Source organism: Hesperophylax consimilis, chromosome 14 (genome assembly GCF_061612785.1).
Source record: "Hesperophylax consimilis isolate HC1 chromosome 14, BYU_Hcon_1.0, whole genome shotgun sequence".
Classification (NCBI taxonomy): Eukaryota; Metazoa; Arthropoda; class Insecta; order Trichoptera; family Limnephilidae; genus Hesperophylax; species Hesperophylax consimilis.
Genome location: NC_142849.1, coordinates 24,021,890 through 24,047,234, shown reverse-complemented (window position 1 = coordinate 24,047,234; position 25,345 = coordinate 24,021,890). Strand labels below are relative to the sequence as shown.

At 36.3% G+C, this 25,345-nt stretch overlaps 1 protein-coding gene across 1 annotated transcript; it reads left to right on the top strand.

Annotated features, from left to right (window-relative positions):
• Positions 1–22,862, top strand: LOC149418094 (cytochrome P450 6j1-like). Its single transcript, XM_089639654.1, has 9 exons — positions 1–436; positions 11,030–11,159; positions 15,353–15,565; positions 16,730–16,911; positions 17,375–17,511; positions 17,607–17,701; positions 18,944–19,070; positions 20,275–20,532; positions 22,654–22,862. Exons 1-9 carry the CDS (start codon positions 249–251, stop codon positions 22,845–22,847), a joined length of 1,524 nt encoding a protein of 507 aa, XP_089495780.1. The 5' UTR covers positions 1–248; the 3' UTR covers positions 22,848–22,862.
• The last annotated feature ends 2,483 nt before the right edge of the window (positions 22,863–25,345 follow it).

Here is a 25,345-nt window from a genome sequence, read left to right as displayed (position 1 = left end):
ATTTATGACATGGGTAATAATCTTGTTATGATGCGATAAAGGTAACAAATTACAACTGACAATACATCTAGAATGCTGATAAATCCAGTCAATTCGTCTAACAACAGCCAGTGCTTGACCGGGACGTTATATGAGCACTGCTTTGCGAATCTACTCCACTGTAAAATTAATATCAGCCATAAAAATTTGTTAAACTGAAGTAATTTCATTCACAATTGTTTTATTTATTTAACATCTTCCCATTCAAGATGTTAGTGGAGTTTATTTTAATTATTTGCGGCCTGCTTGGGTGTGTGTATTTCTATTTCACCGCCAATGATAATTACTGGAAGAAACGAAAGATCCCATTTATTAAGCCAGACTTCTTGTTTGGTAACTTTAAAGATGCATTCTTGGGGCGAAAGCATTTTGGACTTATATTTGCCGATCTCTACAAGTAAGTTACCCAAATATTGTAATTTGGATTAAAAATACATATTTTTTTATCGATGAACAAATAAAAGCATTACCAATTTTCCAGTAATGTCAAAAATTCTTCAAAAGCGTGACACAGTTAGAGCCGATATTTCAGTTGATTTCTGAGCTCGGCTTGAGAGATATTTACGTCCGGACTCCGTAACATTCCCGAATCCGACTCGTAACATTCCCGAAAACACTGAAATACCGGCCCTTACAATAACAATGTTTTTACGAAGATGCCTTACGTAAACATTATAATATTTTACAAATAAAGAATAAATTATTATACTTTGCATATTATTTACAATGTTATCAAAACCTGTCAATACATTTCGGAAAATGTATAAATAAGTGGATATTTACCAAACAAAAATAAAATGCCAAATGGTTGAGTAAAAATAAAACAATGAATGCTAAATGTCAAGAAAACATTGTTCATTTGTTACTTTCTTAATCTCTAAATGGTATGAAATAAAGTCGCTATCCGCGCCTTGTGCGCTTAGTTCTTCTAAACTACGCAACGGATTTTGATAGAGTTTTCAACATCATTCAGAGAATTTCTTCCGGAAGGTTTATATTATATAATACATGCATATTATATTTATGGAGAGTAGATAAAAGACGATGTTTTGTAATCAAGTCGTAAAAATATTTTCGGGCGCTTACATTGCTAACCTTATGAGATACATGATAACCTCCAGTAACGCCACTACACGTCAGGTAGTAAGAATAACAATACAAGATATGAACTTCTAAACATGATGAAAACAAATTTTATACAGTTCTAATGTAAAGTTACCATTTTTCATGTGGTTCGTTGAAAAAATTGTGAAATTGAACTCATGGCGAGTTGCAAAGTAATTTGATACCTATATGTACCTACGATCAGTACAAAAATATATTGTTTATTTAAGAAATTTTATACAGTTCTATATGTTGATCAATAGATAATCTCATTATAAAAAATATATATGTACATTATTGTCAAAACACTGATACATAATTTTTTAAAGTCCATACAATACAAAAACACATATTTATCACCTCTGAACACAATTGTCAATTCTGTATTAATCTGTACTTTATTTATCAATGCTATCGATTATTTTCTAATCATCCAACTATATTATAAACTTATAAACTACCCTTCCCATTTTTTCTACCTTACAACTCCTGTGGTGATCTGTCTTTTTATTACTATCTGGCTGTTATTTACTTTACCGGTTTTGTTTTATATTAAGTGCTAAATTATAATATAAACTAAACTTGTCAATTTGACTGGCCTAAAACAGGATCCATTCCTAGTTGGCTAGTCAAAGTTTCCGCATGTTTTATTGTATGATTTTCATGTGAAATAAATTTATTTTATTATTGTTTCATTAATATTTGGTGTTTGAGTGGAGAATCTGTGTTAAAATTTAATCTTTATGGACTCGACTAGGATGAACAAAACAATAATTTGCTATTTAAGTAAAGTTTGTAAGTGGTGTATCTAGTCGATATAATAGAATAATATGGGTGGTTATTTCAATGCCCTTGACCTGAGTTGCAAGGGGACTGATAATAATACCTAATACACAAGTAGTGGGTATTCTTTCAAGAGAAACTCGGTTATAAAATAATGTATTTACACCATTGATGGTTGTTATATCTCTGCTTACTAGCAGATTTAGTGTGTTGGGAACTCTTGTGAAGAAGTAAAAGGTTCTTTACTATAATTTCGTGTATTTACGTTACAATAAATATAAGACTGGATTTTACTACACTGTTCATTACTCGAGGGTTGGTAATTCTCTGTTTCTGGAAGCTTGAAGTCTGACAAGGATACCCCACAGGCAATTGCTACACTCTAGCGACATCTGTTGGACTCTGGAGTAAGCTTTCTGACTGGTGCCATCTATCTCTTGAATATCCAACTTTTTACCATACATCACAATGGTATAATTAATCAATGATTTCTACACATTAATATACTTGGTGGATGGGTATGCACTATGTTTCATGTTTATATTAAGGAGGGGAAGTTCTGGGAAGGAATAACGTAATGATGTGGATATGAATCTAGGGATCGGTGTATCCAGGAGTGACGGACCAATGATCTATCCCTCCCGCTGCGGTGCAAGGCGATATGTCAAGAGAGACCATTTGGAGAGGTCAAGAGGTCTCAGGGTGGGCAGGCGCATCCTGAACACATCTCACCCGATGAACCCAGGAGCCCCTGATTAATCACAAAACATAGTTATCCAATAAATGGTTCCGGGGGCGGCGGTAACCAAACCCGCCTCCCAAATGAGTACCTAGTACAAATAACGGATTTAGTTGTTGGGTCAGAAGACTAACACGCCACCTACGAATGTGTAGTATGAAGCATGCTCTTATTCACAAATTATTACTGTACCTTCTTATGGCAAAATCACTGGGCTACGACTTTCATGTGCCCTTCTCAGATTCCATACAAAAACAGGAAGGCGACAATTGCATCATATTGTGAGTGAGGAGACCTTGATACCCTATAAGTGAGAAAATACCTAGGTACATTTTAAGTGAGGCACAATTGCAAATGAGATGATTGACGTACGATTATAATTATTTTTAATACCCTCGTACACGCCATCACTAACATGCATTTCATTTCTGCACAGTGGGAATCACTGTTAGATGATAATATAGTCGAGAACACCCACCACTTTCCCGAACCATTTTAACGATCAGATGGTTTCCACGTCAAGACAGTACTTTTGTTTTTTTTTTAAATTAAGCTACTATTAAATGATTGTCCCTAGATGGCACAACACACATTTATACATACTAAAAACGTTTAAGTGTTCTCATCTAAGGCAACATCTTCTTGCTGTTGAAGCTAGTGGAGAGACAACATTTATAAAGAGGAACACATGTGTGTTAGAAAGGAGAAACAAATTCAAATACGTTCCCATGGCAGCAACAACACAAAAACAGCATCAGCTTCAGACGCATCACAGGCAGTTCTGACAAAAGTCAGTGAGCACTGGGACGGGAAGGTGGTCTTTTGAACCCTTCACACCGTCCCCAGCAGCACAGTGGCCAGACGTGATCCCAATGAAGATAGTGAGGTAGTGGTGAAGAGACTTCTGAAGAACCCTGAGGACTAAGTAATTCACCCCAACCGACAGGACCTCGAGAGAACTGGAGATCAGGGTTCTTCACTTGAAATGAAATAAAATAAAACTCCACTATTGAAACGTTTTTTTTAATGCTTCCGATTTTGTTGTCCGGGCTAAATCTTCCCCATAGGAAAAACTAAACCCTTCCACTCACTTTTCCACAAATGATCAGCTAGTCAATCAACACTATGCAAGTGCATTATATAAGTAAAATAAATACAAAACAATACAAGAACAACAACACGTCAACTCACCAGAGATCAAATGGGAAAAAAAATTCACCGACTCCAGATATTTTCATATCAGAGGGTTCGGCTCGGTAGAACTTCTAACAGCGCTTATAAATCCTACTGATCCCTCAACATAAATATTTAAAAAATCTTTCGTTATCCTACATGTATTCAAAATGACCGACTTTTGCATCTTTATATATAAATTTTTTGATAGATCTAATACGCCTAAATTTTTAATGAGAGAGCTAGGTATAATGCCAGTAACCGAAATAACGAATGGTAATATTTTTATAGTCTGAGAATGCCAAATTCTTTTTATTTCGTTTCCTAAATCTGTGTATTTTCTTATTTTTTCATTTACAGATTTTTGAATGTATGTATTGTAATGTTTTCCCCGTTCTCGGTATCCAGGGTTATCGACTTTGCTAACACAAGAGTCCCTATTAGGCAAGCCAAATTACAAATTTCGTTCCCTTCGCTTTTGTCGCTTTGGTAAGATAGGACAGCCTACGGAAAATTCGTATACTTCGTCCCCGCCAAACTTATGAAAAATGAAAATCTCACTTCATAGAATAGGAATGCCAGACAGATGAATTCTCCCGGCGGCTAGCTGTAACCCGCTGCGTTATCCCGATTCAAAATGAATGAAAAGAGTGATGTTTGAATAAGTTATATTTAATTAAATATATTTTATGAATTCCGTATAGAATAAGTTGAATTCCCAAGGAGGATACGACAACTCATTTTCAAATAACAGGCATTGAAGCATTTAATTTACCGTTCTATCCGTTACTATAAAAACACTGCATAAATACAATGGTTTGTGTTCTATAAATTTTGGCGCTAAATATAACTACTGGAGAATTATTAAATCATTTTTAAATTGCATAAAATAGTCTAACTCATAAACAATGTCTATCGTTGGATGATCTAAAGCGGTTTCAGGGTAACCGTTCTTCGTCCCTTTTTTAATGGCCAAGACCCGGTCTCGTAATTTACGGCCTCCTTCGCTAACGGGTCCCTATAGTGCTCAAGTTAAATACCCTTACTTCAAAATACAATTGGATTATTTGGTTTACATTAAGGAAATAAGTGTTAATAATTAGATTATAATAGACTTACCGATACATCTTAGTGTCAACAATCCAAATAATTATAAAAAAACAAACACAGTCACATGCAGAAAAACTCATGCTGTTAGAAAACCGCACCTTCTACACTAAATGATTTTAGCCGTGTTCGCGTCCCGACGATTAATTCTTGTTGACGCGCTTCCTAGTTTTTACTAACTCGACTTATCTTAAAACGCTGACCGATCCTGATTATTCCTGACCGTCTCCCAGACCTTGAAACTCCGACCCCCTTGACTGTATTTCCCGCCTCCCAACGTTTTCAAACTGACTATCTTGAACCGCTTTTTCTAACCACCGACTATCGACTTCCTTCTTCCGTTCTTCAACGCTAACTGTCTAGAACCGCTTTTTCTAACCACGACTATCGACTTCCTCCTTCCGATCTTCAACGCTAACTGTCTTGAACCGCTTTTTCTAACCACGACTATCGACTTCCTCCTTCCGATCTTCAACGCTAACTGTCTTGAACCGCTTTTTCTAACCACGACTATCGACTTCCTCCTTCCGATCTTCAACGCTAACTGTCTTGACCGTCTCCCCGCGCTTTCAAATCCAGACTCCCCCTCCCCAAACCAACCCCCCAAATCACCATATGCGATTTCTAATTTATGTTCTTTTGAATTCTGAATGCTTTTTGTTTTCAAAAGACAGAAATGCACTAAAGGAACACATCAATTATGGCCCTAGAACCTGTCACATTAATTTTAAATCGTTTCAAAACCAATAAATTGTTACTTCTCCAGTAGAATGTCTAATTCTTCGTTCAAAGGATGAAACTTGACTACCCCCAGTCCAGTGGCGTGTTGGCCCACCAGCATTTTAGCTCGGCTTACTATTATCAACCACCATCACGGAGGTCTCTGCCGATACAGTGCATGTTCCTTTTTTTTTTTCTCTACCCTAATAAATCTAAACACTTGTTTTAAAATCAGTTGTCCAACATCTGGTAATCTCCTATGTCGTGAGACCAACTGAAAATTTCTTTCCCACCATAATAAATCAACAATAAAAAAAATTTATCCCAGGGCGAGTCCATCACAGCTCCCTTCTGGAAAAATAATAGTGGGAGTAGATACGGAGATAAGCTATTGTCAGCTATTATTGTTCCATCAACTTAGCAGCAGAACACGTTTGAACTCGCCAATAATACTTTTTTTTTTTTCCAAACCTTCCTAGGTTTCACTTGCTCCCCACTGCCCTGTTCTTGTTGCTAAAATTGTTAAAATTCCTAATCCCTTTTACTTTTTATTTTATTTATTTTTTTATATATATTTATCTTTTTTTCTACGAAAGATTTCCCAATCCGCCCCTGTCTCACTTGACGTTCTTATTTTTTTTTTTTTTCTTGGCCGCACGCTATCAGTTAAACCTCTGGTAGGTCCGTTATGGGGCCCTTTTGTTAACTTTTTGTGTGTTCCTGCCGTTGTTAATTGTTTTATGACTGAGCATACAGTAACCGAGATCTTGAGAGTTATTTCGCATTTTTAAGCGTTGGGTAATTTGTTTAGATTTTTTTTAATTCATGTGAATAGGACTCCTTCTATATGAACAATCTATTAGTGTACCTATATGTTTTGCGGTAATTCAGTTCCGTCTAATTTGAGTGGATAATCTCTTTACCAATTTAATTGATAAATTATTTCTCGTAAAACCGTGTGCCTTATTTCCTATTCCTCCTTACAGGATGCCTGATAATAATAATTATTATTATTGAATAATTTATATAGCGCCGTTTTCGTGAAAAGCTAACTCAAGGAACCTAATATTGTAGTAGCTACTAATATTTTGATAAGAGTTTTGTTGAACAACTATGTCGTATTATAGGAAAAAGAAGTGTGGAGGGGGAGGGGAAGGGAAAAGGGGTAAACTATACAAATGAAATCTCTTTCAAACTACGCTGTCTTACATTAGCCAAACAATAACGGTGAATGGTGATCAGAACTCAAACATTGACCTCAGCGTGTCTTAGGCTATACTCTAATAGCTGGCGACCCACTTCTCAAAGGTACCGTGACCTACCAGAACCCACCACGCCTGAAGGAAAACGAATTGAGACTTCCCAACACTTCCAGATACTGTTCCAGCGTATTCACTTCTGTGAACCTACTTTACTGTCTCTAAATGGGGAAAGTAATTGCATCCCATATCACGATGCTTACGCGAAAATGTGTCATGTAAGTTTCGTCTGATGAAGCCCTCCTTCCACGTGCTGTCAGACCTACACTTCACCTCTTAGAATCTGTTGTAATTAAGCCAAGATTGCGTTGGCTTACATCAGGTTCCAGGTCGACGCCATTGGAGTATTTGATAGAACTTTAACGGGTTTATTCCTACGGAATATCGCGCGAACATCTCTTCCACATAACCTTGCAGGAACCTCGCAGGTCACCTTCAGCTAGACGCCTCCAACAGCGAATTACGCTCTTTTCATCCCAGAGTCACTCATGCCTTCTCACCCTGTCTGTCATTCCCTTTTTCATTGCATAAAACCGCGAAAGAGTGAAGCTTTCAGTATGCCGCGCTGATCCGCTCAGTTCACGCTGGCGTCTTCGTCCACGCGATAGCGCAGGAAAAAAAAACCATTTCTGCTTGCTAATATTTGTGTGATATTATTACAGCGAAACTATCTAATTCTCCAATTATGAAGTTTAATCGTTGGTCGAAAATCGGGACAGGGAAAGGTTTAGTAATGTTGATGACACTACCGAGGTAATTAATGTTGATTCGATGGGGAGTCTGAAAAGTATCAGGGAAACCCTAGGTATAAATATGTTTATATGTATACATATTTTTTTTTTTCACGAACCCTTTATTCATAATACGCAACTTTTATTGTTCACTGAATTTTTTCTAACATTTCAAGATAATATAAATCTGTTCCGTCGACCCACTTATAAATGGTCAAGTTCATAATAAGTGACGTAATAAGCTATTATTTGGTTTTGTCCCCCCCGGGAAGAGGCTCCGGTCTAGTAGTACAATACATCTTTGTTTAGATTTTACAACCGCCTTAACTTTCTCACCGTACGTATTATTGACTTTAAAATGTTTTGTTTAAATTGCACTCTCCCTTCAAAGTTGAACTTCAAAAAAAAACTGTTATCATAAGTGATTTTTTTTGTTGTCCCTGGTTTTCTACCCCCAAAGTAACACGGGCATGTGCCTAGCATGGCGGTCGAAAAAAATCCTAAATGCATGTACTAAATAATTTCAATGAATAAAGAAACATAAAAAAAAGTTTTATCTGTTAATTCAGTCCTTATCGGAGGTTGGACATCAGCCTCTAGAATGAACTGGGTTTGTGTCTACTACTTGAAGAAACTATTTTCTCCCTCCACAATGTAATACCTTTAATCGCTATGTCTTATCGGAGGTTGGATGACAATACAAAATTTTGTTTTACAATTTTATTTAAAATTTAAATAATCTAATTTATTCCCTACTGATAAATTCACGGATACTTTTATTACGGATATTTAGCATTTAAAGCAAATAAACTAATGCGCTGGTGTTTGGTCTACTACTGAAGGAACTATTTTCTCCCTCCACAATGTAACACCTTTAATAACTATGTCTTATCGGAGGTTGGATGACAATACAAAATTTTGTTTTACAATTTTATTTAAAATTTAAATAATCTAATTTATTCCCTACTGATAAATTCACGTATAGCTCAACTATTATTGTAGAAATTCACTACCTTCCGCAGTTTTGTATTTAAAATACTGAACTGTTAGCCCTGGCTTTTTTATATATTTTTTTCCCATTGTCTTGAACCAAACAGAATGTAAAACATTTTAATACCTCACCTCCTGGTCACGGCACCACTGTAATGTTTTCCCCGTTCTCGGTATCCAGGGTTATCGACTTTGCTAACACAAGAGTCCCTATTAGGCAAGCCAAATTACAAATTTCGTTCCCTTCGCTTTTGTCGCTTTGGTAAGATAGGACAGCCTACGGAAAATTCGTATACTTCGTCCCCGCCAAACTTATGAAAAATGAAAATCTCACTTCATAGAATAGGAATGCCAGACAGATGAATTCTCCCGGCGGCTAGCTGTAACCCGCTGCGTTATCCCGATTCAAAATGAATGAAAAGAGTGATGTTTGAATAAGTTATATTTAATTAAATATATTTTATGAATTCCGTATAGAATAAGTTGAATTCCCAAGGAGGATACGACAACTCATTTTCAAATAACAGGCATTGAAGCATTTAATTTACCGTTCTATCCGTTACTATAAAAACACTGCATAAATACAATGGTTTGTGTTCTATAAATTTTGGCGCTAAATATAACTACTGGAGAATTATTAAATCATTTTTAAATTGCATAAAATAGTCTAACTCATAAACAATGTCTATTGTTGGATGATCTAAAGCGGTTTCAGGGTAACCGTTCTTCGTCCCTTTTTTAATGGCCAAGACCCGGTCTCGTAATTTACGGCCTCCTTCGCTAACGGGTCCCTATAGTGCTCAAGTTAAATACCCTTACTTCAAAATACAATTGGATTATTTGGTTTACATTAAGGAAATAAGTGTTAATAATTAGATTATAATAGACTTACCGATACATCTTAGTGTCAACAATCCAAATAATTATAAAAAAACAAACACAGTCACATGCAGAAAAACTCATGCTGTTAGAAAACCGCACCTTCTACACTAAATGATTTTAGCCGTGTTCGCGTCCCGACGATTAATTCTTGTTGACGCGCTTCCTAGTTTTTACTAACTCGACTTATCTTAAAACGCTGACCGATCCTGATTATTCCTGACCGTCTCCCAGACCTTGAAACTCCGACCCCCTTGACTGTATTTCCCGCCTCCCAACGTTTTCAAACTGACTATCTTGAACCGCTTTTTCTAACCACCGACTATCGACTTCCTTCTTCCGTTCTTCAACGCTAACTGTCTAGAACCGCTTTTTCTAACCACGACTATCGACTTCCTCCTTCCGATCTTCAACGCTAACTGTCTTGAACCGCTTTTTCTAACCACGACTATCGACTTCCTCCTTCCGATCTTCAACGCTAACTGTCTTGAACCGCTTTTTCTAACCACGACTATCGACTTCCTCCTTCCGATCTTCAACGCTAACTGTCTTGACCGTCTCCCCGCGCTTTCAAATCCAGACTCCCCCTCCCCAAACCAACCCCCCAAATCACCATATGCGATTTCTAATTTATGTTCTTTTGAATTCTGAATGCTTTTTGTTTTCAAAAGACAGAAATGCACTAAAGGAACACATCAATTATGGCCCTAGAACCTGTCACATTAATTTTAAATCGTTTCAAAACCAATAAATTGTTACTTCTCCAGTAGAATGTCTAATTCTTCGTTCAAAGGATGAAACTTGACTACCCCCAGTCCAGTGGCGTGTTGGCCCACCAGCATTTTAGCTCGGCTTACTATTATCAACCACCATCACGGAGGTCTCTGCCGATACAGTGCATGTTCCTTTTTTTTTTCTCTACCCTAATAAATCTAAACACTTGTTTTAAAATCAGTTGTCCAACATCTGGTAATCTCCTATGTCGTGAGACCAACTGAAAATTTCTTTCCCACCATAATAAATCAACAATAAAAAAAATTTATCCCAGGGCGAGTCCATCACAGTATTTTTATTGTTGTTATTATTATTAAGGGAACTTTTTCTTTCACTGCTACCGCTACGTCAGGGGTGGCGCAGTGAACAGTGCAGGAAACTAAGCGCTTACAAAAGAGAGAAAATAAAGGCACCACCTGTGCCAGGCACGGAAAAAGGGCTATTCCATCCTCTTACGGCGAGGCTGTAACAGTACACACGAAGAAGCAGTATAATTCTAGCCAGTAAGATAAATCAGTAAAAATATTTAAAAGATTCCAGTATCATTCCTAGAAGAACACAGAACACAAATGAAAGCAAAGAAGTTCATAAAGTTAGAAGTTAAGAAGTTTTTAGATAAGTGATAAGTTCCTCAGTGGCACTCACAAGAAGTATATACTCTGTAGTATATTACCTGATGAATATTAAATATTATAATGGTAATTAATTAATATAAAGTGTTTTCTCTTCAGTAAATTCAATGGATCACCCTTTGCTGGCGTCATGATGAGTATGGAACCAATTCTTATGATCAGGGACCCAGAAATAGCAAGAACAGTAATGGTCACAGAGTTCAGATGTTTCACCGATAACGATTTTACGGTATGTGGACATTTTATTGATTATTTCCTATTCGTAATACATAATTCCAGAAGTTGTAGAATTGTATTGGCTTGGTGGCCTGCTATCTTTTTGTTAAGGTTTGTTTTACCAAGTTCATTACGATATTCATTTAACACTATTCATGGTGACCATGTCCTTCATAAAAGTGATAAGCAATAATATATTAGTTTTATTTTTTATTTATAAATACATGATATTTGACGTAGACATTTACAGATAATATATATTATTAAATCACCACACAACAGGCGGCTGCCTGTTTCATGATGTCCAATGGAATAAATTTATTTTGTATGAAGTCAAGCGTAAACATATGAATTAAATATATAAATGTGACGAAAATTGGAAGACTTAAATAGAAAGTGTATTACATGAGTATTAGATTACATGCATATATATACACATCGCATTCGCACACATACAAATATGCGTGTACACACACATCCATATATCCAAACACATATATACATATATGTATACATCCATACAGAGATGTGCAAAATGGGTACCCAAAACCATTTGAAATGCAAAATGGAAATGGGTCAAAACTTTTCCATTTGAAAATGCAAAATGCAAAATGGTTTTTAGAAAAGCATTTCAAATGCAAAATACCTATTTTCAAAATGCATTGAAAATGCAAAATGGTTTCTCAGGTCAAACAATTAAAATAATTATAGAATTTTTAAACAATTTTGTCATTTAATAATGGACATCAATGTAGAACAAACATATTACATGATGGTAAATCCAAAAACACCACGACTACAGATTATGAAACCACAAAAAATTTGCGCGGGACTAATGTTGCCAATGTAAAAACATAGAAACTGCTATCTAACATTTAATATTATAGCGTCATGGCCCCATGTTCAGTATTTGAATCAGTATTTTTTGTAATGGTATCACTCAATTGCCAGGGCTCCTACCAGGGAGCAACTTGACAAATGTAAATTATCTCTCATAGCGAGGTTGAGGACCGACTGATATTTGGAGCTTAAGAAAAAAAGATGAGTGGAGATAGTAGGAAGAATGTTGCAAAAAAGCAATTAAAATGGAAAATGCATTGAGAAAAGCATTTAAAATGCAAAATGCAAAATGGTTTTTAGAAAAGCATTTAAAATGCAAAATGCAAAATACCCATTTTGCATTTTCATTTGAAATGGATTTATTTGAAATAAAGCACATCTCTGCATCCATACATGCATACGCAAGAAAAAAAAGCAAAAAGTGTGGTTTCTTTAAATGTTTTACCATGATTTTCTAAAGAATTTAATTTGCCACACTATGCAAAAAACCATAAGATTATTACAAAGGCCAAGATGTGTTCTACTTACAGTATTCATATTTATAATTATTTCTAAGCGATCAAAATTTTCAAACCAAAAACACATGATTTTACATTATTTCGTAGTTCTCTTCAATTGTCACGAAAATGATTTGGTCTCCTCACCCCCGGATCGCCATTCCTTGCAAACTTGCTGCAAGTGCATTTTACTGGAAAAGGCAACAATAATATTTGAGTTATGCTCGATGTTTACAATCTCTTTTATCATTTTGCATTACATAAACATATATGAGTGTTACTGGTAGGGCAAAATGAATATTAAGAGAGAGACGATCGCTCCGAAATGTACGGGGAACTTAATTCTCCCCTCTTCGGGCAATAAATGATTTTTACCTTCAGGTACTTATATGCAGACTAAAATCTGTGAAATTTGTTTATTTATGATCAAAGTAGGGAAAACCAAGTACGCACAATGCATAATAGGCATTATTATTTTATCAGCTTACAGCATTTGTGATTCATATGCCTTGCAAATTTAAAAAAAATCTTTAATTCGACTCTGTATCTCATTACGATGCAGAGATATTGCGTTAAGTATTCCTCGGGCGTCCCCGACTTGTTCTACCATTTAAATATTTCAAAACACTCCTGGCACTAATAACAAAAAAAAATTGAAATTTTCAGCGATATCTTATCGATATATTTCAGTCGACTGCTATTCGAGTTTTGCGAGCATAAAAATACGCAGGTTGAATTTTTATGTATTATGATTAGAAACCAATTAGAATTTAACTCAACCATTTGAAATGCATTTTATAATATTAGATGTTGTCCTGCCACAGACCGCCTTCTGTGGAGGGAAGTTAAAAAATTTTGAAAAAATTTTTTTTTTTAGATTTTGACAACATTGCAACTTATTGGGTCTAATAAAACTATCCTATATTTCAAGCTGAAACCAACCATACACATTTACAAAATTTTGTTAAAATCTGTTGATTTTTTATGGTGACCGGATAAATCATCAAAGTGATAATTCATCACATGGAAAGTGATGAAACTTTATTAACTGGGTTAAGTAGGTTAGGTTAGGTTAGGTTTAAATTTATTTTTTTTCATTCTCTAATGACTTTATATCACTTTTTAAAAGTGTGTTGAATTGTCACTGTGTTGAGTTATCATGCAACCATTTTTTATATACATATTAAGATAATCAATTCACTTCAAACATGAATATAAAACTGATTCAAAAACCGAAACAAGTATTTAAATAATATTTGTAATACTTTCCAAGTAGGTAGTATTTATTAATTATATACTATCTGGTACTCGGCGTTGCTCTGGGTTATGAATGGTTTGGATTAAAGCTTTGAGACTGTGAATTCCAGTGAACCTGAAAACTGGGACTGTTTTTAAGGAGAAATAACATAAGTTTTTTGTTTCAACTGATGGTGCCATGTCTTCCTCGGGCGTCCCTGACTTCCACCATTCACTACTGATTATTATTGTTCACTATTCCACATTCTTACTATTAAAAAACTATATTATATCGACTTGTATTCAACTCCGTATTTAATTCCAGTGCAGAAATAATGCTTTAAGTCTTACACAGTCTCAAGTCTCACATTGTTACTATTAAAAAACTTTCTTATATCGATGTTTATTCGAATCAGTAACTCATTCCAGTGCAGAAATAACGCATTAAGTCTTCCTAGGGCATCCCCTACTTTTTCTACCATACAAACCACTCCGCAAACATTCTTGAAACTAATAAGAGCAAACTTTGTTTGTTTTTATAATTTTCCTAATTGGTCCAGTAGTTTTTGAGTTTATGGAGGATAAACAAAGCAACATTCATTTGTATACATATATACAGGGTGTATCGGCATGTACCCGACAAACTTTAACCAGCTATTCCTTAGCACATTTGGAGTAAAAAATGTTATGGGCACTTTGCTGTCCAGTAACATTTTTTTTTAATAAAAAATTTACTATTCATATTTTCACCACATGTCACCACTGTTTTATCCTTTGTCAAAGTTTGAAAACCCACCTGGCAATATTTTATTCGAGTTTCGTTGAATAATATACGTACGTACCTACATTAGCGCGCTTTTACGATCACAACGAAATGTCATGGCACCATTCGTCTCATTTTTAGCTATTATTATTTAGTGTGTATGAAAGAGCGAACACGCTTTTTGACACACTTGCTAATACAGCTGTTAAACACGAGAAACAATGCAAATGACAGTGACGGAGTGTGGATTTTTTTATAATTTTTTGTTTTTAATTGAAAAAAAAATGCTACCGGACAGCAAAGTGCTCATGGCATTTTTTACTCCAAATGTGCTAAGGAATAGCTGGTTAAAGTTTGTCGGGTACGTGCCGATACACCTTGTATAAACCTTCCGGAAGTGACTGTAAAAACTCTATCAAAATCCGTTGCGTAGTTTAGAAGATCTAAGCGCACAGACAGACGCGGATAATAACTTTGTTTTATACTATTTAGATATTAAAAGTCAAATAAAAGCTTAAAAAGGGCGTTAGTAAAAAATGATAATAAATAATCAAATCTATAACTGCGCCAAGCAATATTTTGACTGTGAATATCTTAACGTAACTTCCTCTTTAATGAATAAATAGTCAACATTCTATAGCGCCGTTGACTATTAGAATCACCGCAAGGGCTTTTCACATTTTGTCGTTGTTGCCTGAATAACAGCCTGGGTATTCTAAAAAGTAGTTTCACAATGTTTTTTTTTTTTTTGAAATAACCCACTGATAAAATAAATTCCGGTAAAATATAATACCTACGCCAAAATATTGAAATAACACTTAATTTCAACTTAATTACTGTAAGAAATTTGACTACAACTACATGTTGCAGGTGAACCGCGAAAAGAATCCAATGTGGGGTTCGAACCCGTTCACGAACAAGGGAGAGGTGTGGAAAGCCATCCGAGCACGGTGGACACCCCACATGACACCGGGGAGGGTCAAGCAGGCCTACTCCAGCATGGAGAACCGAGCGAGTGTCATGGTGGACTACATAAAGAGGAAAGTCGAAGCGGACCCTAAGGCGGAATTCTATGCTAGAGATGTAACAACTTTTTTTTATGTACACAGTGTCACCAGTTGTACTCGCAGTGAAAACTCGTAGTATACAAGTGAAACTGGTGAATCTACATCACACAAAGAACCCAAAAAAATCATTTTTTCTACTAGAGCATTTTGATTTTTTTCAGGTTAAAAAAACTTTTGGAACCAGGTTATCCGCACCTTAAAAGATATTAAATATCTGATAATTACCTCCAGTGACCGATTTTTTAAAAAACCTGAAGTAAAAATTCCAACTTCGGACTCCGTTTACTCGAAAACGAAAGCTCTAATCAAAAAATTTATACATAACACTAAATCGTCTCCAAATGTATGTAGATTCTACAAGTTTCCCGCTTTGAGTACGAGTTTCTGAACACCATGTATTTATAAGGAAAGTGGCAAGTAAGATCTGTTTGCACCCTCAATCTTACTTGCACCAACTCTAATTTTCACAAGTAAGCATGTACGTTAAGATGGCAAAACAGTATACCCCGCAAACGGCTTGCCCAAATGTCAATTTGCTCTAATTTTCACAAGTAAGCATACACATTAAGACGACATAACTGTATAATGCGCAAATGATTGTGCCTTTTGCACACTGTTTGCGTATACAAATACTGTCGTATGGACGTCACACAGTGTAGTCTTTTTAGCGAAAAATTTGGCTCATGCAAGTCGCTGCATGTGGACGGACCTTTACAGACAGACAGACATTTTGGGTACTTCATAATTTTTTTACTGTTCGGAGAGGATTTACAATACTTTCAGAATTCAAGCTGCTTCAGACGTTTTTTTGGGTTCTCTATGTGATGGAGATATTTTAGATTATGAGAAATGATTTGGGTTCTCTATGTGATGGAGATATTAGATTATGAGAAATGATTTGGGTTCTCTATGTGATGTAGATATTAGATTATGAGAAATGATTTGGGTTCTCTATGTGATGTAGATATTAGATTATGAGAAATGATTTGGGTTCTCTATGTGATGAAGATATTAGATTATGAGAAATGATTTGGGTTCTCTATGTGATGTAGATATTGGATTATGAGAAATGATTTGGGTTCTCTATGTGATGTAGATATTAGATTATGAGAAATTATTAAGTAGGTAGGTACATAATATGATTATTATATTATAAATATCTATTTTTTCTCCTTTACAGATGATTGCTTCATTTCTAACAGATTCCATAGCACTGGGAACATTTGGAATTGAGGTAAATTCGTATGAAACCCCACAAAATTCCTTCAAGCGCATTGCAAACATTGTTTTAGAATCTGATTACTGGGCCAATATAATTCCCACACTGTTTCTAGTAGTTCCTTGGCTGGACAAAATAATAAGGTAAATTTCAATGGTTATTAGCTAAGTAAATAATTCCAGTCATGTGAATCTTTCAACAAACAAATACAAAATTTAAATTTCAAATAAAAAGCACAGGGAAAACAAAAATAGAAAATATACTGACGTCAAATACAAACTGAAACAAAACCACTCAACCGCACTAAAAAACACCATGTAATATATTTATTATTATTTCAGAAAGAACTCTACATAATTAACTCTTATTATTCATACCACTAAATTTTAATAATATTTAAATTGAATCCTCAGCATGGGAGACCCTCAGTTGTACTCTCAGTATCATTCTGACTGGAAATGTTGCTGGAGATAGCTTTAAGCGCGTTTGGTGACCAGATCTGAACAGGAACATCTCAACCTTCATCTTTCTCTTCTCCACTCCCTTCAGCATCAACATTCCCATTAAAAGCCCTAATTATACTTAAGAAAGATAAAATTTTTGCAGATTTGAATCACAAGAAGTAATTGACTTGGCATTCAGTGCCGCTAGAGGCATAATGAAGTGTCAAAAAGAGACTGGACTGCCCAAAAATGAGATGTACACAGCTTTAAACAATTATAGTGTAGCTGACAGGAAAGCTGGTTTGTCTGAATCAATATTTTTCAAATCAAATGGGTTTTTGTAACTCACAAACTATAATTTTTTTTTTTTTCACGCTTGTATGTCAAAATTTCAGGTTTTAGTGAACTGGATTTGGCAACAAGGATATTTGGTTTGCTTTTGGATGGAGCCGAAACTACAAGCGGGCCCGTATCATCAGCAATATTTGAAGTGAGGACTCATAAAAATTCATTTATATAATATAGGCACTTACTTACCGTAATTACCAATGCTTACATATGCATTAATATAAGTTTTAAATACCGTTCCATACAAGCTCTTCCTCTCCTGTAGCAATGCTCAAACTAGACTTATTTTTTGATTTCCACAATACTAAACCTTCAATCGATCTTAAATTTGTTTCAACAACTTTGCTTCCCGCCCTATAATCTATGTATCAAAACTGTTATTTACAGACTTGGTGGATACCAATAATTAGAACGCGTGTCGAATATAATGTTTATTAACAATTTAGTACGGATTGACTACTTCTATCTTCTGAGCTGTCGGTTGGGTAAAGAGAGCGAGCAGATGCATCCGTCATCTTTTATACCTCTATCAGTCATCTCGCTCTTACACATTCAAAAAACAGGCGTACCACCTAAAACCTTTCTTACATCTTGTTTTCTTACAAAAACAATTTAATTTTGTGTAGTACCTACCTACCTTTTTTACTTAGTGCCACACAGGAGGAGGAAATTAATTTCCCTCAGTCCTGTGTCATTTTTGGGGCGGGTCTTTTTGAGGAGAGGAAGGAAAAAAAGGGGATTGAAGAGACCTATGTTGCATGAGGGAGGAAATGCAGAGGCCGGCAAATCGTTCCACAGCTGAGCTGTTAAACTCAAGAACAAGTCATAGAAACGACCATGTGATAAACGTCAACCGTGTACAAATGTTGGGTGCGCGTTTGGCGTGTTTACGGCTATGCACCGGTGCCAAAGGGATTAATTACGGTGGTTCTTAGGAGTATCTTCCATTCAAATACCAGTAGAACAAGGACAGCATTCCAACGTGACGCCTGCGTTCTCAAGATTGCAATCCGTTTGTTAAGACAAAACGGAACACTTTTAAATACTTATCTTAAAATCTGAAGGTCAGTGTGTCCAGGAGTGATGGTCGAATGAATCCATCCCACCCAATACGGTGCAAGGCGATATGTTGAGAGTCCAGCTGGAGAGTTTAGATAGCCTCTCCTGACCGCGCTCATCCACCCCACCACCCAATTGGTGGGAAGACGCATCCGCCGTCAAACAATACCTGGGCAAACCTTACCCCATAAACCAGGGCACCTCCACTAAGTGATCAAACGTAGCGAGCCACTTGGGGTGATCTATGGCGGAGGTGTTAGTTATGAAATACATATGTAATATATTATAGACAACTAAATTTGAATTGGGTACTAATCTTACGTAGTTAGCTTGCAATCCAGATATTCAAACAAGGCTACAGGCAGAACTAGACGAAGCAGCTGCAGAAAACGGTGGACGACTTAATTATGAAATTATTGACCAACTGCCTTATCTGGATATGGTATTATCAGGTAAGTAGTATTTTTTTAATAAGAAATCCACCTTTGATCAAGAGGTTCCCTCAATATTCAGGGACAATATTTTTAATTGTTCCCCAATATTTTTTGACTCCCCTTGGCCGGGAGACCTATCGGTCTTCGGCCCCTTAAATAGCGGCATAGTTTGTAGTTGGAGGCCCACTTAATTTGGTATCCGCTTCACTCACTGCACTACCTGCACGCGCGGTAACAATAACGTGCCGGTGGCATCGCGAACATCGCGGCGGACACAACCGTTGCGTGCGGTAGTTGGCGCTGAAAGGCGCTGCAAAAAAGCGCAATACCTCTACACGAAGATGTCGTCTCCCACCCGGCATGCCGCTTGAAGTCCCGAAAGCCCTTCTGGGCGGAAGGAGAGAGGCTCCTCCGACTACCTCTCACCCCAGAAGATAGGTGGAAACTTGAGTGGTAAACGGCCAACGTGGGAAATGCCCATCTCATACAGGACCCCACCGAGAGACAGCCTGGGTTCTCACTGCCTCGCAAAACCTGGTCCGCCATCAATAGGTTAAGGTGCTCCCATAGCCGCTGTGCCCACATGATGCACAGATGGGGCCTTAAAGAGTCGGGGATGTGTGAATGTGGTGCGGTGCAGACTACCGAACATGTGGTCAACGAATGCCCGCTCCATTCATTCCCCGGCGGGATTGATGAGGTTCACATGGCGACGCCTGAGGCCCTAAAATGGCTCGCAGATCTAGATGTCCCCCTCTGACCCCCCACCATACGAAAGAAGAAGAAGGTAAGAAGTTCTTAGTCCAGTCTTCTTACTATTTACACATCATTATGTAGGTATCTACATTATAATTGCATTGTATTATTAACCCTAAAGCCTCAGACATTTTGCAATGTACTACTCTTGCCTCCAAAATCTCCCAAATTGCCCAAGGGGTGACAACCGATTTGCCCAGTAGTTTATCTACAGTTTTAAAAAACATGTGGAACAACAAGGGATTGAACAATAAGCTCGTCTTAACGAAAGGACGGTAGGAAGGTCGAGACTTTCCACGCGATGGCTTCAGCTAGTACCTGGGCTGGCCGGCCATCTGTAGACACCTAACATTTGCACTATAGTGAATTAGTTTCTATGCATATTTTATACACCTATTGGTGCTTTCCACTCCCAAATGTATCTACTTAGATAGCAGAGACCTGTTAATAGTCCAAATATTTCCAGAAACCTTGCGCCACTACCCGCCATTAATCCACATCACCCGTGTCTGCACCGAACCCATAACCCTGAAGAAGGGCAATGCCCAAGTCAACGTTCCTGTGGGCATGACTTTGGCTATCCCGGTTCTGGCCATACACATGGATCCCCAATACTATCCGGATCCACACAAGTTCAACCCGGAACATTTCGCCCCCGGTATGGTGGAAACCCGACCTAAGATCACTTTTATGCCGTTTGGTGGTGGACCGAGAACTTGTATAGGTAAGTATATCTTATATATACGTATTTATTTATCTATAAGATGTGGATAAACTGTCTTAACCCGTAAATGCATGATTTATTTATTTTTCTGGAAAAAAATATATTTTGTAGATATTTACATGCATATGCAAGGAAATATAAAGAATTTATTTTTTTTGTAATTTTTTAATGATATTTGATAAAAAAAAAATTGTTGCAGGTTTACAACATGTATTTATGTATTATATATGTATTTAATAAAAATTAATATGAATAATTTACGTATGAAAAAAAATAAAAAACCTAAAAAAATTTCTCAAAACTAATAAGTGTACTGGAAAAATACGAGTTATTACATATAAGTATTGTATTATTGTATCTACTTACCTAAGAAAATCAAAATAATAACAGCAAAACAAAATTGTAATTCTAACATCCAACCAATTTTCGAGAATCTTCACTTTGTTAAAGAAAAAGTGACATTTGACATTTGCGAAAGAAAAAAAAGGTGATGCCACTCGATAAAATATATTACCGTGAACTTGATAATTCTAAAACGGCATGCATTAAGTATACACCAAAGAGTTAAAGGTGGTTTGAACGGTATGTTGCAGTTTTGCAACAGTATGCATTTAAGGGTTAATGCAAGAGTATGGGTTAAGAGCCACATTTGTCTCTTTTGTATTTTAAAGGAAAGACAAACATTAGGGCTCTTGTTGACAGCAACGGTTAACTGTCCGTTTTTTCCAATGGACCGGTGCCCGTTGCTCAGTGTTGTACAAGTTAAGTATGAATGTTTGTTCATGCACCAGACAACCACCCATTGACAGTATCCGCACCGGCTGCTCACCTGTCGTCCCTCGGTGGAAAGTCGCCCGGGCCGATGCAGTGAACATCGCTAGCCGAAGGTGTTAACGACACCGGACAAATATTTCATTTTATAGCTCAATTTGAAATGAAATATGGATCAGTATATTGAAATGGTTAGTGGAAAATAGACCAGCACTATGGGACAAAACCAGAGTTATAGAAATAAGCAGCTTAAATTTACAGCATGAAAGGAAATCTGCTCGATTTTCCATGAAAATTTTGAGATATTATCTGTTAAATAAATTAAATTGAATTTTCTTTCTAGTAGACATGGGGAATATGTATTCTCACTCGCTTCTCATTTCAAACTGACAAGTCCGTAGACTCCCGATGTCTATGTTGTGTGAACTAATAGTGAACAAGGACACCCATTTCACACAGGCCCGTTTGAGGGTTCCAGCGTTTGAGGGTCATATATGACCGGGCGTCCATATTTTATAAAAGTATTTTTATCTTTTTTTCTATCAAGCGAACATACATAACTTTTTTGACGTTAGAAAGAAAAATAATCATTCTTTCCCGTTTGCCTCAAATATTTATACTGGAATCCATGAATAAAATCATAAAAACAGCCAAAAGAATAATTCAAATTTAATGTAAAGGTACAGTTTTCTTACGAATTCCCCAAACAAACTAATGTGTTTTCGAAATATTGAGTTCTCAACATTTTTCTATGATTGGAGTAAAAATATAAGTAAAAATGTGGTTACGTTTTTGACAACGCTTTTCACGTTTGATATTAAAATTTTACTGTTTAAAAATAGTTATGTTTATTTTAAATGCATACTCCAGAAAGATAATTTTATCTGGTTTCTAAAAGTGTATTTGTTTTTACGGAAAATTAAAAAATAAGTAGCGCATTTGAAATACACAGAAAACATTGCAAACTGAACAAATGTGATGAATGTACTGAAGTGTTAATCAAATTAACTACAGTGGAGAGACCCAACCAAATTCCCAAAAATGCTCGACTGATTTCTTTATTCTTGTTCCTCTCTTTACAATGCTAACTGTTCCTTCATTTAAGTCAAGGAAATTCCCCACCAATGTCCTTGCACAGCGAGACTTGAAGGGTGATACAAATATGTCTTTCTCTCAACAACCGCCCTCAGACTGTGAGAAGTATTATGGGCCAGAAACATTTGCACTTTGTCATGAAATGACAAGACTCTATTTTCCATGTCCATGGAAGTATTGGAAATCTATCTTCAGCTAGCTTCACAGCTGTCATTATTTGACAAGTAAGAACTTTAATTTCCCTTATTTTTCCAGGAAAGAGGCTTGGCACCGTTGAGGCAAAAGTTGCTCTAGCAAATGTAGTCAAGAACTTTGTGATAAGGCCTGTAGGAGACCGCTATGCGAGGCCCATTCCAGTGGACCCCAATGTGTTCGTCATGAGGCCATTGCAGGAATTGATGGTGACCTTCAGTCTGAGGACACAAGGAGACGCTTATTCAAAAATATAATAACTAATCTATGAAGTTTTATTTTTCTTTGGATCTTCCCACTCCTTCGGTATGTAGGTACTGTTTCTGATTTTTCTTCCAAAATACTACAGTTCTGTCAGATACACCCCTCTTAACTTTAATATACTGGTAAAAACAACAAAAAAACTCGGAAATATGTCAGATTATACCAAGGAACATAACTAAACTTAGGCCGTTCGTACATAGATACTTATAAGTGACTCGAGTTTTGTGCGCACAGCATAAGTACCGCTAGAGAGATCCGCCATACTAATTTGCTAGTTTTCATGCACGACTACGGGTTTTGCCAATAGCCAGTGCCAGTTGCTTGGGCACGCTACTGGCAGTGCTGGTATCTACTACTTGTTTGACAGAAATAGGTCCAAACATGATGTGAATATTAAATTTATTTAGGAGGTGGGAAAACATCAATGTTTATATAACTATTTACCAGAATATGTAAGAAAGGATTTTGCTTGTAAAGATAAAGAAGAACAATATTATTGCCTCAAGTTCAGTATAATTCAGGTAGTGTCGTTTACAGAAACCAGCTTTAAAGAGTAGCATATCAGTAAGCTAATTTTGGATGCATTAAAGTTACGTACCTTGTAAGCATCTATGTGTACCGAGGGACTTACGCTTAGTTGAACAATGTATACTGCTAGTGTCCCTACGATTGGCATAAGAAATAATAATGAGTTCATTTATCAGTTCCTTATTCTTTCATTCCTTATTCAATAATTTTTTATCAGATTTGAAACAAAATGATTTCAAGAAGATTTTCAAGGAAATTAGATATTGATAAATTATTAACCCAATCGCTGCCATTTACGCGTATCGGCGTACGAACGATCCGTGCCACAACTGCCATCTACGCCGTATCACGTAAATCGCCAGTATGAATGTTTCGAAGATGATATTTCTAAGTTCTAACAGTAGATGGGGCTAAATATTATTTTGTAAAATATTATGAACTGTTTCTTTGCGACATCTCTGGTAAAATATGATAATTTTAATTGTTTATACTACGAAAAACAACATCCAAAAAAGGTCAACAGATTTCTTGACGCAGTCGTTTGAATCTCCCGCCATCGCAGCGTCGTGTGTGTGGATATCACGTGGTTCTTATTACGTTCTCTGTGGTGTGGTTCTAAAAGTTTTTTTAATATTCGGCGGAAATGTGGACTTGAGTTTTTTATTCCCGAATTGAGAATTTAGTTTGCGTATTTTTTTTTAATTTAGTTCGATATTTCTTTTCGTGTGTACTTTTATAAAATCATTTTTGAAACTTTATTTTTAATATCCCTAAATATGTCAAGACGCGATCTCAATGAAGAAGAGATAAGAGAATTCGTCCTCGATATTGACTCTGAAATTGAGGAAAGTGATGATGACTCAGATATTATAACGCAACTTAGTGACAATGAAGATGAGCCTATGGAGACTGAAGTTACCCAAAGAACTTCGTCAGGAAATTGGACTGTGAATTCCGGAAATTTTAAACCAATCATCCATCAATTTAATGATTTTCCATCTGGAATAATCGCGACCCCATTATTATCAGAAAATTCCCCGGAAATAAATTTTTTTGAACACTTTCTAAATACAAATATAATGGCCGAAATTGTCAAGGAGACAAACAAATATTATCAAGCGACTATTAGAAATAAAGTTATTTCTGAACATTCACGGCTTCGCAGGTGGAAAGATACATCAGTTAATGAACTCTACATATTTATTGCAGTGACAATGCTAATGACCAGAAATAAGCACCACACGATAGAAGAGCACTGGTCAAAAGATCCCCTTCTGACAAGTAATATATTTGGCAAGACGATGGCAAGAAATCGTTACCAGATATTGCTGAGTATGCTGCATATGTCAGACCCTGATTCTCAAATTGCTGGTGACAAATTAAATAAAATTAAACTTCTGGTCAATCACACTCGAAAAATGTTCAAAGAAACAATGGTGCCATACGAAAATCTTTGCATTGACGAGAGTATTATAGAGTTCAAAGGACGTCTTAAGTTTAAACAATATATTCCATCCAAACGCCATCGGTTTGGAATAAAAATGTTTATTTTGTGCGACTCGAAGACAGGTTATATTTTAGATATAATTATTTACTGTGGAGATGGGACGGATGTCACTGACAATCAATGTCTTGGGGCTTCAGGAGCTGTTGTCACCACAATGTTAAATGACTACCTCGGTAAAGGCCACAAATTATATGTAGATAATTGGTACACTAGTCCAATATTATTTAAATTTTTGCATGACCACCAAACTAACGCATGTGGAACGGTGCGAAAAAACCGTAAAAACATGCCAAAATTCAACAAATTGAAGAAAGGGGAAATTACTTCTCAGTATTCCGATTCACTGATGGCATTAAAATGGCACGACAAAAGAGAAATTCACATGTTAACGACGCTTCATGATGATAAAGTTTCTCCAACTGGGAAAATAAATTTTAGAACTGGAGAAGTAGTTTC